Consider the following 18,415-nt stretch of genomic DNA (forward strand, 5'->3'; position numbering starts at 1 on the left):
AATGTGCGTACATGTATTTCTGATAACCCCTAAGGCAGTGGTTCCCAAATGTTTTTGAATCACGGCACCCTAGAGCATCAAAATATTTTCAAGGCACCCCTAGGCCAAATGCTTCTTATCGAGAAATTCAGAAAAAACTATATTAAATTAAGTGCATTGAGTGTGTATGTCACAGTTATCTGGTGAGGGACAGAATTTGCTCCTGTTTTTCCACATATATTATGATTGGCAGCCACCAGCACTGGTTTTGCCTGGTACTTTGACCATAAATAATATGAATTGATTCTGGTCCACCAACCCAAGGCACCCCTGCAAGTGTCCTGAGGCACCCCAGGGAGCCTAGGCACACAGTTTGGGAACCACTGCCCTAAGGGTTTATTATAGCACCACACACATATGCAGTCAATAGCGGCTATTTCCTTTAAGTACAAGAAATGGTTATACCAAGAGTTACAAAGTAAGGCTCTACAAAGAATCAGGGAGATCCATACAAAGTATCAATAAGTATATACACTTTATAAGCATGCACTCACTGCAATGTAGTAAACTCCCAAGCTCCTTTACTGGCTATTAGTAGTTGCCTAGTGAGGCATATATATATCCTCACCTGTCACTTCTTGCCATAATTTAAATAATTGTCGATGCCATAAAACTGTAAGGGGGAAAAACAACACAGCTAGGGGTCCCCCATGTTTTACGAACCAATACTGTGTTCTTGAGCTGGTACAGGATCTTAAAATATGGGGAACAAAACCACTAGGGGTCCCCCATATTTCAGGAACCAGCACCGGGCTCTTGGAGCAGGTGCTGTTTCCCAAAATATGACTAGGGGTCCCATGTATTTTAGGAACCAGCACCAGGCTCCACTAGCCAGGGAGGTAATGCCACAGCCAGGGGACACGTCATTGGTCCCGTGACCGAAGTATTCAGCCACCCTAGCTAGTCAGCCCATGCCAGGGATTCCTGGGGAGGTGGGGACCCCCTCAAATAGAGGGGTCTCCCCTCTCCAGTGTACCCCAGGCATGTGCTGAAGCCAAGGGCTATCCTTCGCACCCCCTGGGCGGTGGGTGCAGGGTTGATAGCTGAAATAATATTGTTCATTACAGTAGTACTACAAGTCTCAACAGTTTACTCCCAGCATGGTGGCATTTGGAGCACCACAAATGCCACCTTGCCAGGACTTTAAATTCCTGAAGGAACCTATAAGCCCCCTGTATTGAAAATATTAAAATAATACACACAATACGTGTTTTGAAAAATAATTTTATTAAACAGCAGTCTCTCTTCACCTAGGGGAGCAGCAGCCTTTTAGCTCTTTTGCATGGCTGCTGCCCTCTAATAGGACTTTTGTAGTCTTCATCCAGGTGTCTTCGCCCAGTGGGCGGCAGCCAGCTAAACTCTTTTGCATTGGCCTGCTACCCACCTGAGATACTGGACTTCAGGAGCACTTGACAGCTCCTCTCCTGCCGAAATGCCCGCTCAGGTCTTGCGCTGATGTATTTATATATCAGCCTGGGGGCGTGGTTATGAAGGGGCAAGATCCTTTTGGCTGTGTAGTTATTTAACAAAAATAATAATAATAAAAAAAGGCGCTGCAGCTTGGAAATAAAATGCCGCAATGGACATAGAAAATGTCAGATGCCCGCCGCCACACACCCTCACCAGGGATGCTAGATGGCACAAATGGAGGACCCCTTCAGAGCCCCGCCAACACCTTAACGGACTGCAGGCCACCCAGAGCCCCGCCATCGCCTCCATTGGGGAAAAGGTCGAGCCGCCGCCTGCCCGCTCCAAAAACATTTAAATAAATGGAGAGTCCCAGAGCCCAGCCACCGCACCCTCCCCTCACTGACCGCAGGCCACCCTGAGCCACGCAGCCACCGATGAGGGAAATAAGGAGCACAGGAGACACGCCACGTGTTCTGTGCTCCTGAGCCCAGCCGCCGACCCCATTCATGAAAGCTGCGGATCACAGGCCACCCGAAGCACTGCCACCGCAAATTCCCCCTGCCAAAGGATAACAGGTAAGCACAATTTACTTAGGGAATGCCCACACATTCAAAAATGAAACTCCAATAAAACCAGATTTTTAAACATGTTTAAAAATCTGATTCAGCAATCCTGATCAATTTTTGATCGGTATCGCCAAAAGGGGGAGCCCACACATTAAAGATTAATTGTGACAATCATCTCCAGAAAGGAGGATTCTCACAATTAATTGCTGATGTATGGGGCCCATTAGCCTAAAAGGAGCAACACTTGCAGATCCTCCATCTGTACATGACATTTGCATGCTGTCACTGGCATGTATGTGGCACTCCCAAGCACACCAATGAGACAGATTTTTTTGCATTTACTTCATGACTTCTCTCAATCACCACTCACAAATGGTCATAATTTTCTGCCATCTTTCTGGCACAATGGAATCAGAATCAACTTTATTGGCCATGTGTGCTTGCGCACACTAGGAATTTCTTGTGGATTACAGTGCAGCATCAAGCAGGGATGAAATGGGGGGGGGGGGGGGGAGACAGTACAGTTATCTCACCAGGAACATGTGCCAGCCGAGCTGCACAGCGCCTAGGCAGCCATCAGCGGCGCCACTGGTCATTGCAGCAGCAAGGTAGGCGACAGTGTGAGCTCAATATGAGGTAACAGTGTGGGCAAGACAGCACATTTGTAGCAGAAACAGTACAGTTATCACATAGAAGACACAGGATACATATGGCTGAGTGTACAGTTCCTAGGCAGCCATTTGCGGCGCCATCTTGAATCTTACTGTAGGGAGAGCCGTGGCTGGTGGTGGTGATGATGGGAGTGCTGAAAGAGTCAGTGAGGCCGGGGGAGAGTCAGTGGGGGGGAGGGTGCAGCGTTGCCACAGGGTTACCCGGGGCTGATGCGGCCTGCCACGGGTATTGCTGGGGGTCCCCCTGGCTGATCTGCCTCCTGTCCCCTTCTATCCTAGCTGGGGGGATGGGTCCCTTCTCACTGGGTCTGCTTGTCTGCTTCTGCGTCCATAGGGAAGTGGAGGTGGTCCTGGGGTGTCCCCCCAGCCGATGGTGTTGCCGGGGGCATCCGCACACTGCTTGGCCGCTTCACCCTCGATGCGCCGGCCGCATCAGATCCGGCAGGAAAGGCCGCGGCTGCCCCACAGGATGTAGGCCCCAAAATCTCCAGAGACCACAGGCAGCTTGGCGGGCACGTCGGCGGGTCCGAGGGGGGGAGGCGAAAGGGGTGAGTGGTGCCTGTTATAATCTCACCCCCCGCCCAGTGAAGGTGAAACTCCAGTGGGTCAGCCTTCTCCCAGCTCCGGCCGCCTCGTCCCCTTCTTGCGGCGCATGCTTATTCCTCTGCCACCACTGCTTGCCCTTCTCCTCTGCCTGTCTCTGTCCCCCTCCGCCACACGCTGCAGGCTGCTCTTGCTCCTCTTCCGGAAGTAAATTAATTATGAAACTGCACTCAGGGTAACACAGGGGTTTTCAGGATTGTCTTGCATGAGCAACAGCAAATACTCATTAAACTACATCAACATCGTCACTGTGTGTGATTTGTGTGTGCCTCTGAAACAGGCTCTATATTTACATTTATGAGACCAATGACATGTTGAGCTGAAGTGCACTCATGTGACAGGGAAAATTATGCTTCCTCTTCACCTCCATATGCAGCTACAGGAGTCACTAATACCCTTTTCAAACCACAAATACCGGATTGCAACTGGGATCGGGGCACAGATCCGTCCCAGAAGCCCCTGGTATCAGATGGAGGCGGGGGTGGGGTAGGAGCCAGTACTTGGAGCTGACGCTGTTTCCTCCCATAGTATAAACAGGACCCGTTACCGTTCACACAGCCCAGTAACTCGGGTCACAGAACATTGAGAATTACACTGCACTATTATAGCTTCTACATATCACATGCACTGAAACCAAAATCTCTATATAAATCCTGCACATATCCATAATAATGAGGTCAGATGGATGCCTCATTTGTGACGTAAAAGCATCTTTCAGATAAGGACACTATGCAGCATGGTAACTGCATGTGACCAGTTTTATATTGACTGTATTTTATGCATCACATTTCGCATAGTTGAAATACTGGAATTTTGAAGTGGTTATGCTGCACATGTGTGTATGAGTGTATCGATACTGTATACATAACAAATATTGGGCTTTTATTTTCAACATCAGTTGTATTTAAAGCAGACAAATCCTGATTCAGTTGTTGCCTTTGGGACACTATTTTGCTGTTGTTTGCCCATATTGTTGTGCAGCCCCTCCCTTGTGTTCCTCCTTTTCTACAGTGTAACCACTCCTCACTTTCAGCTGAGCTCTTTCACTTCATTACTCCCTCTCTGCCTACTCTGCAGTCCCACTGTCTCTCCCTTCTGTAGATTATAAATAACTCACTTGCATTGCAGTGTTTTCACTTCCAAGCTATTTTCCTGGACACTGCAATGTTAGGCTATGAGAAAATGAGGACATGATGCTGAAAAAGTGGAAATTCTGCTTTTCACCATTTTAGCCAATCCCATCTTTCTGTTCTTTATCCATTGGGAGCTGAGCTCCTTCCCTTGTTCTTACCCAACTACCCTCTCCTGTCATACAGCAGGTCACCCTTCCCAGGCTTCTGTGGAATGGAAACAGCTGAAGACCAGAAATGTGTAGCCCCACCTCTCTCTGACACAGTATCAGGAGATCAGGAAACAGAGGATAGACCGACTTGTGCTGCTCCTAGGAAGTAAATGCAGTGGAGGGAAAAGTATCCCATTTCTTATATGCATCTAGTAATAAGTGGAGAGCCATTAGCATTTCACTAATATTGAAGTGAAACACCATTGATTTCTGAGAGTTCTTTGGCTTGGCTTCCTTTGGAGAGGTAAACCAAAAATAATAGAATACTGCGACAGACTGAATATTCTGCAATTGTACATCAACAGCAACAAGCAGTCCTGGAGAATTGTGAATGGAGCATTGGAATACAAGTGAGGAAACGCAGAACAGAATGTGGTTTGTGAGCAGATTTCTGCACATTCGGCTACTGCTGGGGCTTCAAGTAAAGAAAGTGTTTTACTTATCCTCCTTAGTAAAAGGAAATTGGATGAAAGAACAAAAGCAATTGTCAGATAAAAATTTGCGTGAACATATGAACACGTGGGCCCAATTCAAGCAACAGATAGTCAAGGACCTACATCTACCTTCCAAATGTAAAGCGGTTTACATGTGAGTCAGGTACTACTTAATGGAAAACATTTCACAAATAAGTTGCATTTGCAGCATCTGCGGTGGGATTGCATTGTTTAGTCATAATCACAGAGGGGCAATATATGTGAATTTATCAATTCCAGGTGTACCGCTTATGAATTGCACTCAGTTAATGTCAGCTGACACATCTCTCAGCAGGTATTTCATACCAAGTATATGCAATTTCCATGGCTTGGCAAAAAAAAAAAGCACCTTTTATTGTAGTCTTAGCTTGGTAAACTTTTTCTTGCGCTTTAAAGAATTAAATCATTATCTTATATTCAAGCTGGGTGCACATTAGGACGACATGTAAATTATACAATATTGAACTCCCTGGAGCTCCATGGCAAACGATATACAGTACCTAGTGCATACACACTAAACGATTCTACAAAAGATATTGTTCAGTGGCCACATCCAGGCCTATAGCTGTCATTGGCGATATAGGGCCAAAACAGACCTGATCACAGGGCACCTTTTGATTGCAAATGGGTAAAACCATGTGCACTGCAGGTGGGGCTGATGTAATGTGTGCAGAGAGAGTTAGATTTGGGTGAGTTATTTTGTTTCTGTGCAGGGTAAATACTGTCTGCTTTATTTTTACACTGCAATATAGTACAATATATATATATATATATATATATATATATATATATATATATATGAAGTACAACCCCCACCCAAATCTAACTTTCTCTGCACATGTTACATCTGCCCCACTTGCAGTGCACATGGTTTTGCCCATTAGAGAGAGAATTTGCTTTTGCGAGTGAACCAGAATCAGGCCCTAAATCTCTCTGCACCTGCAGTGCATATGGTTTTGTACATTTGCAAACAAAATGTGGCCTGCATTAAGTCTGAATCGGGCCCATAGTTGATTGAGCTGCATGTACAGACAACATAAGGTGTTGCTAATTACCCAAGGGAGTGCGCATCATTAATGCTATAGTGCACACTAGATAATAAAAAATATATTTAACGGTTATCATGCATATCGTTTAACTTCTCGTCTAATGTGTAAGCACCTTAAGACAGAAATTCTTGGCTTCCCCATACAACAGACATCTTTATCCTTACAGCTGCATACTTTGTGAACCCAGTTTATTTGTGACCCCAGTTTATCCAGGTAAAGAATTGAAGCATTTAAAAGCTTATGCTGACATTAGTAACCCTGTCCTTGTTTGAATAATAAATTCCATTAAGTGCATTTTTTTTTAGATTTGGAAAATGTTATGGAATTGACTACGAAAATGGATTTATGCTTAAGTTAGGGCTTTATTGATTAGAGAATAAGTTCAAATTTAGGATTTTATTTAATTAGTCCAATATTTTTAATATTACATTGGTCAAATAACAATAGAAATGAGACTTTCCTGGTTAAAACAAGGTATGTCATGTCAGCGGCAGCATGGGGTGTGGCCAAAGGGGGGGGGGCTTCTGGAAGCCCCAGTCTGTGTCACTTTCTTGGCAAAATGTAACTGTACCCTGAACTGCGTATACTGAAATTATAAAAAATAATTCACTATATGAACTGAATTGAGGGCAGAAAGAAATTGAAAAGGCTTTGCTGCAATTTGCAACCAAAAGGGAAAAAGCTTGCAGTACACAGTCCTTTTTCTATGGTGGGAAAAAAATCATGACTTTGACATGTTCTTTCTCAACAATCTGACCACTTATTAAAATTATGCAACCCTATTGTACATCTATATCACACATCATATGGAAAAACACCTGATCCATCAATACTGTATGTGTTGTCTTTGTGAAGTAGTGGCTCTCACAATAATATTGCTTAGCTGATTAATTATCCAGATATATAGACAGGTTATATAGATAGGTAAAATAGTTTTGTTTTTTTCCCTGTTGACATAACTAGTCTGATGTGTTTGTGTATTGCACCCATTTTCAATAACTAAAGCTTGCTCAGTTTAAATTTGCAAATTAGGTAACATTATAATAACTAGTAAGTCCGCTCGAAGCAAAAGCTTCGAAATCTAGTCTGCTACCTTCTGTGTTTGTGTATGTGTGAGAAAAAGATGTAGTTTCACTCTCTGCCAGCAGATGGCAGTGTTTCGGAGACTCACGGACACTAGACATATCTAGTTGATAATAAGTATCACGTCATTACATGTTTCTTTCAAAGTGTACCCACGTACTATGGATTTATTTTGCAGTTTTGTGCACTTCACAAATTCTTCTCCACATTAAGGGGGTATTCAATCCGGGATTCCGACTGTTATAACGTCCTGACATTTGAATACCGTTTTTGTTTGCCTTGACTGTAACTCGACAGCCAGAATTCAATGTTCTGGCTGTTGAGTGTCGGAAAGTCAGAAGACTGGCGAAAAACTGACACCCTCCAGTTCTGTCGGAAATGGCAGCACTGATTAGGTGAATGCTGATACTTCACCTCCGGAAAATATCAGCACACGTTGAATAACTCCCCTGAAATGTAACTATCATAAACACTGGGTTCTGACCATAGAGCAGGGCTGGGCAACTCCGGCCCCCCAGATGTTAATGAACTACACATCCCAGGATGCTTTGCATTAGTTTTGTAAGGGGCCATGCTGAAACTAATGCAAGGCATGCTGGGATGTGTAGTTCATCAACATCTGGAGGGCCGGTGTTGCTCAGCCCTGCCATAGAGCAACTTTCATTTGAAAGATCACTGATCTCCTTGGTAAATGGAACCCTACAGTCTGTTCTCAACTTTTCAGCTAGACTAATGGTGCGTACACACGGGGGCGATTTAGAGCAAAATCGCGGGAAATATGGTCGCTGAGCGACCATATTGCCCGCAATGGGAGTGTGCACCGGCGATATATCGCCGGGTGCGCGCTCCCGTTTTTGCCCCTGTGGTGATCGCTGGTCGCAGGAACATGCTCCTGCGACCAGCTGATTTCCACTGCCGGGCTCCCCCGGCAGTTTCTTTTTCATCAGCGACCATCTCTGGTCGCTGATGTAAAGGAGAAACTGAGCAATATATTGCTCAGCCATATATTGCTCAGCAATATATCTCCCCCGTGTGTACACAGCATTAGATTCCTTTCCCACTGTTTAACTTCTGCCAAGCCCCTTGAAGAAAATCTGCACTGGCTCCCATTCCCCTACAGAATCCTCTCTCACATACAAGGCCCTCTCTAAATACATTGCTCCCTACATTTACAACTTCATTTTACCACATACTCCCTCCCACCTTCTCTGGTCGGGCCAATGACTACTCTGGACACTGCATCCCATGCGTGTATCTAAGATTTACCTGTGCTGCCCCCCTTCACTGGAAAAGCCCCCTCGCTTTTTTAGACTCTCCATGTCCTTGCAAAACTTCACATATGCACTGTAAACCCACCTGTTCATTAAAGTGTACCCTTCAACATAATCTAGTATCAAGACCTGCCACCTTGCCTGCACCACATGTCAGCTCTCTGTCTTCCCTTCCTTAGATTCTAAGCTTTCTGGGGCGGAGTCCTATTCCCTCCTGGTCTTGCAGCTCTCTTCTCTCACTTTAATCAAGTATGTCTTACTTGTTTTTCTTTAATCTGGTAGTGTACAAACAATTATTTTGCTTCCGTACATCTCAGCTGTATTGTGTTTTGAGAATTGTGGTGCTAATTTGTTACCTGTGCTATTTTACTTTTATATTTAATGTAATATTTAGTTCAGTGTAACTTGCAGTGGTTAAAGTGAGGGGGAACGAGGTGGAACTGAGTTCCATCACCTGTGATGGTAGGTGGAACTAATTTTACCTCTACTATGGCCCTACACAGTAATTCCAACAGACAAACATCACCCACGTCAATAGATGCAAGCCACATACAAAATCGCCCTTCCTAAGTATCTGGTGGCTCCATGGTTCTCTTCCACCTGCGGCCCAACCCTTTTGGTACACACATGAGTTCCACCACCTCTCCTGGACTACTTTAAACTCTAATGTGCCATATGTAGGGCGCTGTGGTGCCTTATAAATAAAATGTAATAATAATTGGTTTAAATATGATATTGCCATCTCTTTGTGTATAGAAGCCTTCAGTTCATTTTTGATTCTTGGTTCATCAAAAAATGACAGCAATTACTCTTGAAGAGACCCACGAGTGATGCAAAATATCAGTAATCGACTACAAATGTATATCATGAACGAAGGCCTCCATCTGGATAATATCATATTTAAAACCAATTTAAAATAAACTGCATTCCATGAATTTCATTATGTAGTAAAATTTTTAATAGCCTTTACCATGCCTCTTTAACCTTTAAAATAGGTGTGGTATGCCACGCAGACAGTCGGGATTCCGACGGTCAATATAATAACATCAGAATCCTGGACGCCGATACCCTGACAGGGGCGAGACCGCAAAGAAGCTCGCTGTGGGCTCGGTGACTCGCAACAGGTTGTATTCTCACTCTATGGGGGTCCTGGATCCCCTCAAGAAGAATATTCGGGATCCTGGCTGTCTGGCATTTAACAGTTGGGGTTCCGATGTTGGTATATTTAACGTCGGAATCCTAACTGTTGGGAGGTCATCCAGCACACCTTTAAAATCTTTTGGTTTTTTTGTATTGCCTTAGAGCCTTTTAGACAAACAGAAGCGAATACCGTCCCTCACCACATAACTGAGCCTACGGATGACATATAAATACAATTTACTTAATTTTATATATTTTTTTTCAATTTCTAAATAAGAAACGTTTGGCTTAGGGGTGCATGAAAAAAATTCTGAAACTCTTGCTCTGTAATTAAAAAAATGTTGAAGAACAACTGGTGTAAGTAAAAAAAAATAGTTGACATTTTTCTGTCAGTAATGTGTATGTCTGCCAGTGAGGTGTGGCTGGTTAGCTAGGTGTGGCTGGTTAGTGAAGTGCAGCTGGTTAGTGAGGTTCGGCTGGTTAGTGAGGCGCGGCTGGTCAGTGAGGCAGGAAGGCCCTGATTCTCTGTGAGTAGTGTCTTGGATTTGTGTACAGACTGTAGCATGACAGTGAGAAGTAGATCAAATGTGCAGTTATGCTGGGAAGGGAGGATTCATTGGGAAATAAATCCCACAGTCATGTGATGTGAGTCCAATCATATTATGTTTTTTTGTCATTATACCATGCCATCTTACAAACATATATATACAGTTCAAAAATAGGATCAAGTAAAAGTTAAAAAAAAAAAAAAAATTAACACATGAAGACTGGAGAATAAATTACAAAGAGGTAGGAAGCTTAAAAACACAAGTTACATGTTTTATGTATTTATTGCGGTATCCGGACTCCTGATAGATTGATTCTAGGTCAACAGTCATAAGGTCAACCACAATGGTCAACAGGGTCCAAAGGTCAACAGGGTCCAAAGGTCGACAATGAAAAGATTGACATGGTCAAAAGCACTTTTCAACAAAATTTCGAGCCGACATGTGGCGACAGGCACATTATACATTCATACCCTACCATCCACTACAGCGTGGAGGGAGAATATAATAGTGTGCCAAGCGCAGCGTCCATGTCAACTTATGTCGACATAGACACCAAAAAAATGAAAAACTCATGTTGACCTCTTCCATGTTGATCTTTTGAACCTGTCAACATTTTCACTGTGGACCATATGACTAGAACTAGACAATGTAAATCTAATATACCATAACCATGTATTGCTACCATTGTAAAAATGTATAGCTATACTATGAGTAAAGGCTTATAACATGGGGGCGATGTGTATGAGCCTGGTGTGCTGAATGATCTAATCTAGTCAGATAACTCAGCACACAGGGCTTGCTGGATTGTACATCTACACGTAGCAATGGGTGTATGGGCGATCTGTGCTGACCTATGTTGGCCCCTTCAGCTTATAAAAACAAGCTTTGAAAAAGTAAAGAGCCAAACTGTTTGTTAAAATGGTTTATTAGCAGTGGATACATTTTGATTTGAAAATAGCTAGGGTGTTATTGCAACTCCCCCCAGAAATAAACAAAGCATATTTTGCACATTAGCTGTGACCATGAACCAGACAGAACTACCATTGGTGAAGCACACCAAGGCCCTTGAGGACATAAGGTGCTCATACACGGAGCAATCCTGCTTTGCGAGGCTATGCACGCTCACATCAAAGAAATAATGTACTGAACGTACTTTTTGAACTAGATTGCATTACATGCGTTTTGAACTAGATGAAATGCATTTTAGTTCAAATTGCACTGAGCTAATCGCTCCATGTATGGGCACCTTAACCCACTGCTGCCCCTGCCCCCTCTGCCTCTCCCTATCAGCTACTGCTGTGTTGCATATTGTGAACTTGGATTGGAGTGGGGGAGAGAGGCCCAAATAATATTTTATTTTAATAAATTTATGGATTTTTAGAAAGCTTTTATATTGTCCAGTGTGTACACACTATGTTGCTAACATAGCGCACTCCCGTGCACTGTCAGCATGATTCTCTATTGTCTGTACGACCAAGATGAAGTGTCACTGTGTATGCACATGCCAATGCTAGCTCCTAGTCAAATTATGTAAATATTTATTATTCATTATAATTTTACAAATTAGTAAGAATTGACAATTTGTGGGACATACTTGGAAATTCAATTGTTTTAGTCAATAAAGCAGTCGTAGCAATCCCAGTAATAACAACAGTAACCATATCCAGGAATGAGAACAGGGCCTGGTCCATCACACCGCTCGCACACTTATGGTACACCATCCACATAAAAGTGTAGTGTAATTAGTGTACAACATAAATTTTCATTCAGATTTGAGCTGAGCCATAGTATTACAACCTGCTAATGTCCTGAAGCAACATATTTGGTATATAAAGGTCAGCTGAGGGTAACCAAGCCTGGCTGCGCCCAGGCAGTGCATGCATGTGGAAGAGGAGGTGGGGCAGAGTCAGACGTGACCCTGACGGGCAAAATAGTGTTTGGCCATAGCAGCTGGCTGCCGGTGTGTACTGTCATTGTAGTGTCTGCTGGGCGTCATGAGCAACTTACACACACACACACCCCTCCATGTTTATCTATTTTGCTTGTACATATTGCAGAGTTTGGGTTTTGCAAATTCAGAGCATACAGATAATAATGTGTATAACGTGTGCTATCCCCATACAGCGCTGCCCTACAAGCGCCGTGTACCCATCCTTATCACTGCGTGCGGGGGAGCTGCTGCCGGTTACTGCGCGGCCCCGGACACCGCCGCTAGTGTAAGGAGGCGGCTCGCTCCCTCCCCCGCTACCCCCGGGATAATAACGCGGCGGCGGCGGCATACCCCGGGCGTCAGCGGGAGCGTGTTTGCGGCCGGCCCGGCCCCGGGGAGCAGCAGCAGGCAGTGGCACAGAACGTGACCCTCCCCAAAATGACGTGAGCTGAGCAACGTCGGAACGTGGCATTGTGGATAGTGACGCCGAGTGGCGGTGTATGAGGGAGAGTTTGTGTGTACGAGACGGAGCGGGGTGTGAATATGGCGGACGGGGAGGCCGAGAGCAGCAGCGGCCCCAGCCCGGACATTACCGCCGAAATCCCCCGCTTGGTGGAGAGGCTGCGGGAGCTGGAGAGCCGCCTGCGGGAGGTGGCAGAGGACGAGGCCGTGCAGGCGGCCAGCGACTACTGCCAGCGCTTCTGTCAGGTCAGTGCTGGGAGGGAAGGAGCGGGCGGGGTGGGGGTCTCAGGGCGGCTGCACCGTGCCCTTCGATCCCCCCCGGTCCTCACTGGGCATTGCGACGAGCTCGCAGGGGCGAACGGGCTCCCTGCTGCTGTAATGGAGGCTGCTCGTGCACTGGGCGGGATCACTGGCTCCATTGTGTGTTTACATGGTACATGCATGTGCGGGCCTGTCACACTCCGTGCCATCACGGGTCAGCCGTGCCCCCGGGTGCTGTGCCAGCGGCGGCGCACGGCTCAGCGGGGTCTGGCACCGAGGGGTGTGTGACCGTTGTGGCTGCTGCTGGAGCATGACCTCCCCGGCCTCATCCCGGCTGTGACAGGCAGCATCCTCTATGCATCTCCCCGCCCTCCTGCAGCCGCCCGCCCGCCCTCGGGCACCTTTGTACTATCCCGGCTGTGTGGGCCATGTAACGCTATGTATGGTGGCACCGTGTTGTGTATTGTATCACTCTCTCCTCCCACCGGTGGGTTCTGTGATAGGATCTGCAGAGGGAGAGCTTCCACCCACCCGCCGGTCACATTGCAGCCTGTGCGGGTGTCATGCATTGTGAGGGGGGGAATACCTCGCACCTCCTCCAGTCTCCATTCACGTTTCATCCAGTGGCTGCAGCACAGACACTAAGGGGATTATCTATTAACCCCTCCTCAGTATCTGCCTTTCCGGCCTTAATGCTCTCTCATATGTATTTTCAGCATAAAGCTCCACTTGCTTGCCTCCATCTCCCAGTGCCCCATCCCAGCTGCTTTGTTGGTTTAGGGATTCTTCCTTTTTGGCCTGTACTACTAAGCTAAGGCTGCCATCTACTATACAATATGGGCATTGCATAATTTATGCTGATTAATTGTACAAATGTAATACATGAAGGGAAATTTACTAAGATGGGAGTTATATTTTACATGGGATGTTGCTATGGGCAACCAATCAGATACTATCTAGTATTTTCTAGAAGGCGCTAAATAAATGAGTAGATTCTGATTGGTTGCCCATTGCAACATCCCATTTAAAATAGAAATCCCATTTAAGTAAATTTCCTCCATAGACTTTGCAAAAACTCATGCATATTTGTGTGATATTTTGCAGATGTATGCCTAAAGTCTCACCAGATTACAGAGTTTACAATTGTTCTTTTAATAAAGAATGCAGTAATAACTGTTAAAATGTGGTCAGTTATACAAATGGTGCAAATGAAAGTATGATGTACATAGTGACAATAGACCAAATGTCTATCTTAATTTAGAAAATAGTATATTAAGCACTCATAAGATGGTTGGGCAGCAGCTTTCATGTGCCACCTATACTGTACTTCCTGTTCTTAGGTTATTTTGAGTTAAGTAATTCCAATTACATTTAAAGTTGCTATATGGATTAAATAGAACTGTTACTAGTCTCTGTTGACATTTCAAAATAAACAAATATCCAACTTTCCTGGCCCTGCTGAGTAAAATGTAGCACATTCATGTAAGCAAAATTAACACTTCATAAACAAGGTTTACTGATATGCAGATGTAAAAAGTACACCTTAATTGCATTCTGTGTTTTTACATGAAGACATGAGGGAATTCAATTGCCAGCAGATTAACTAGCAGGCGATAGCGACATGTGGGACCGTGCAACGCCATGGCTCGGGGGGCATACACACGGAGCGATCTGTGCGTACTTTCTATGGAATCTAGTCAGATTGCTTAGAAAAGAGCAAAAAACCTTCCCCTGTGTAGTGTTCATTCTAGCACCCGCCAAATTTAAAAACCCATGCAGTTCCTCTTCCCTGCCTGGGGTGTCACTGTCTGCTGTGGTGTTTTTAGAACAGGTCTCTTTTGCATATCAGTGCTGATATACAGACCACACTGTGCTAGAAGCACTAGAGCAGACAGCGACACCCCAGGCAGGGAAGAGGAGCTGCATGGGTTTTCAAAGTTGGCGGGTGCTAGAATGAACACTACCTGTGTATTCCTCGTTACGAATTCTCTAAATAATTTGCCCTTTTGGAACTTTTTTTTTTTTTTCCTCTGTGCTTATTCAATGTAACTCATGTAGCACTAATGTAAAAATGTTCTGTGTTAGTTGATCAGTCTCTTACACCCAATTTAAGGAATTTTGGCCAATTTTTCCATTCAAGACAACGTGGGAAGGAAATCTGTCATGTTTTTGGCTGCCGGACTGCAATTCAATTGTTGCTCCAAATGGGGGTTTGCATTTATGTTTGTATCCTCCACAGAAATGTGCGAACAGTCCTTAGTTTGGTCGCAAACTAGCAAGGAGGAAAATTGATGAGTTGCTTCCCTGTGCTTATTAACACCTTGTTGAATTCAATTGAGCCCATACTGCGCTCGCCACACTATCTAAAATCAACTCCACGCCGACGTGGATAGTGGGGGTATGAAAAGGTTGGAGGGCGCGTACCGCCGTTGGCGTTGATATTGGGGGTGGAATTGCCAATGGGGGTGCATTTAACATTGAAAGCGCCCATAAGGGTGCTTGTACAATTAAAAATCGCATCACATGCCGCTATATTGCATGCGATTATATAAGATGTAATATGATCAAAATCATGGGCACCATGCTAGGAAACAAGGGTACTTGTGTAGTTTCATGGCGCCGTGCTTCTGAGTCCCCTTGTGGGGCTTGCTTCGCTCGCCCACGCTGCGGGCTCAGTGGCTCGCTACGCTAGCCACGCTATATAAAATCAACTCCATGCCAACGTGGATAGTGGGGGTATGAACTATCCACGTTGGCATGGAGTTAAGTTACTTTATTTTAGATAGTTTGGCGAGCGTACAACCCGGAAGTAGCACGGCGCCATGCTGGCGCCGTGAAACTACACAAGAAACGAAGCAAGTACCCATTTAATAAAGGTACGCACACACGGATAGATTTGGCCAACAATTCAATCTAGTTAACTATTTCCTCTGAACTCCTGCACAAACGATTTGGTGTCAAATGATGAACAATTGAGCAAACGATTACACATGAACGATTGATCTTTTACGATGGTGGAGGGAGAGGGAGCCAGTCAATTAGCCTTACCAAATCTTTCATCATGCATACACAGGACACACTTACTTGGTACACATCGCTAACGGTTAGTCGCTGATCTTTCTGCATGCAGTATCCCTGCCATTTTCTCAGCGACACTAGTTACTTAGTGAATGTGGATTTTGGATATCCCATTAGTTGCTGGTTTAATGCTGGAGCAGTTGAATAGGTCCGAAGATATAACAATACAGAATACATACAGATAGTATGGGGATGCCAGCGGGCAGAATACTGATGCCGGCATCCCAACAGGGGCCTGGAAAGATTCCTGCACCCCTAACCCTCTCTACATTTGGCCCAACCTTAACCCTTCCCACTAGTGCCTAATCATAACCCTCCTACCCCACCACCTAACAACTCACTTGCTGCAGCCTAACCCTTATCCCCCACTCCTCCCCCTAGTCTCACATATTTACAGCAGGTATGTAGGTAGTTGACATTCTGGCACCGTTAATCTGGTGCTATTTGGGATGCTGGCGTCGGTGATGTAGTTTCAGGCATCTTGTACGCTGGGATATTAGCTGCATCCCAATGATGCATTGTGCAGTGAATTACATTACAACAGGAGTGACACAACCGGGCTGATGATTGGTAAGTGTGAATGCTGTTACCAATCCTCAGATAAGTAAGTGATTGTGCCGAATCTGTCATTCTACTGTGTATCCAGAATAAGTTTTCCCGGTACTTGTTTCCTAGCACGGCGCCCATCGCATTGCATACCATAAGACATACGATGGTATGTGATGCGATGTTAGCCGATGTTATATAATTTTAAATTGTATACCATCGAATTGTATGCCATATACAATGGTATACGATTTTAAATTGTATAAGCACCCTAATAGGTGCTTACAATGTTAAAAGCACCCCCCACGCCACCCGTACTATCAACGCTAACCCGAAGCGTGGCGAGCGGCGGCGGTACGCGTCCTCCGACTTTTTCATACCCCCCCTATCCACATCGGCGTGGAGCTGATTCTAAACAGCGCAGCGAGCCACCGAGCCCGAAGTGCGGCGTGCGGATGAGGAATACATGTGAAGTAATGTGCGTCCCCTCGCGGGGCTTGCTGCGCTCGCCACGCTTCGGGCTCGCCACACTATATAAAATCAACTCCACGCCGACGTGGATAGTGGGGGTAGGAAAAGGTCGGAGGACGCATACCGCCACCCCTCGCGGGCGCGCTGCGCTCGCCACGCTATGGGTTGGCGTTGATGGTGGCGTGGGGGTGCCTTTAACATTGTAAGCAACCTATTAAGGTGCTTATACAATTAAAAGTCGTATATACAATTTAAAATCTCATCTCATTGCATTGTATGCCATATACAATTTTAAATTGAATACAATGCCATATGACGCGCCGTGCTAGGAAACAAGTACTGTTTTCCCTCTCACCTTGATGGTATGCTTTGGCAATCTAGTTATGGAGGCAGGTCTTCTTGATGTGATGTTCTGAACCTCAAATTGATGTTTGGAAGTGAGCCACATCCCCTAACCCCACCCACCATGGGAAATTTGCCCAATATTAAATATGCCAGCATCCACTGAAGGAATTTGAGGATAGGAGGCCAGATGTATCAAGCTTCAGAGAGTGATAAACAACCAGCCAATCACCTCCTACAGATGTAGCCGCTCTAATCTGAGTGGCTCCCATTGCAGTGTCCGCCAACCCATGATATCGGCAGCCGGTGGACGCGCCCCATTCTCGGCAATGGACCCGTCCTCCACCAGATAATGAAATCTTGCACACTGCCAGCAAGGGAGAGAATGGTCCCTTCTGTACCTGTCATTTTTTTTCAAACTCAGCCTGTAACATGACAGTTAGGATCTGGTTTATCACTCCATTTTCTTCTACCCCCCCCCCCCCCCCAGACCTCAGTCTTAGAAAAAGTGCCAGAGGAGTCAGATCCCTGGTACTTGGCCAGGAGGCTGAGTTAGTTAAAAAATTTACAAAATATAGAGACAGGCAGGCAATGGCCTCATTTTCAGCATATGGTGAAGACCGACTATGTCCAGATCGTCAATTACTTGGTTGACTTAGACAGACAACTAAAAATAGATGACCGTGACAGTAACAGAAAATCGACACAAGCAAATGGTTGACACTACTTTGTTGGGGGGGCGGCCTGTCAGCATGGACACAGTGTAAGTGTACTGTGTGGCTTGCTGCATGTGCCATTCTACATGTACTGTAGATCTAGTGTATGCCCACAATTTTAGATGTCTAACTATGGTCAATCAAGTCATTGTCCATCTTGACTTGGAGACTGCTGACAACCGTTCACTTTTAACCTCAGGGTAAACCAAATTACCCCTTTATTTGTGAAGCACAAGAAGAACAAAGTGACATATTCAGTTTTCAAAATATGCATTATATCATGTAATCCTGCCATGACACCACTCCTATACCACTGAAATTGAAAATCTTTCATTATCGTTTGTAGTTAAGGCCCATACACACTAGATGATTTTCAGCTGAAAATCGCTCATTTTGGCTGTTTTGAGCAATGTA

At 45.1% G+C, this 18,415-nt stretch overlaps 1 protein-coding gene across 2 annotated transcripts in view; it reads left to right on the forward strand.

Moving 5' to 3' along the window:
* Positions 1-4,421: 4,421 nt before the first annotated feature.
* The window catches only part of ZNF292 (zinc finger protein 292), a 42,105-nt gene continuing 28,111 nt past the window's right edge, over positions 4,422-18,415 (forward strand). The window contains exon 1 of one of the 2 annotated variants that reach the window (XM_083177092.1): positions 4,422-5,219. Coding sequence is in view for 1 of the 2 variants with exons in the window: in XM_083177091.1 (XP_083033217.1) it covers positions 12,669-12,833 (165 nt within the window). In the remaining variant the exon portion in view is untranslated. Of the gene's footprint in view, positions 5,220-12,432; positions 12,834-18,415 lie in introns of those variants that run through there. The other variant, XM_083177091.1, reaches the window with a different exon arrangement.

The sequence above is a fragment of the Crinia signifera genome, chromosome 3 (genome assembly GCF_055691185.1).
Source record: "Crinia signifera chromosome 3, ASM5569118v1, whole genome shotgun sequence".
Lineage (NCBI taxonomy): Eukaryota > Metazoa > Chordata > Amphibia > Anura > Myobatrachidae > Crinia > Crinia signifera.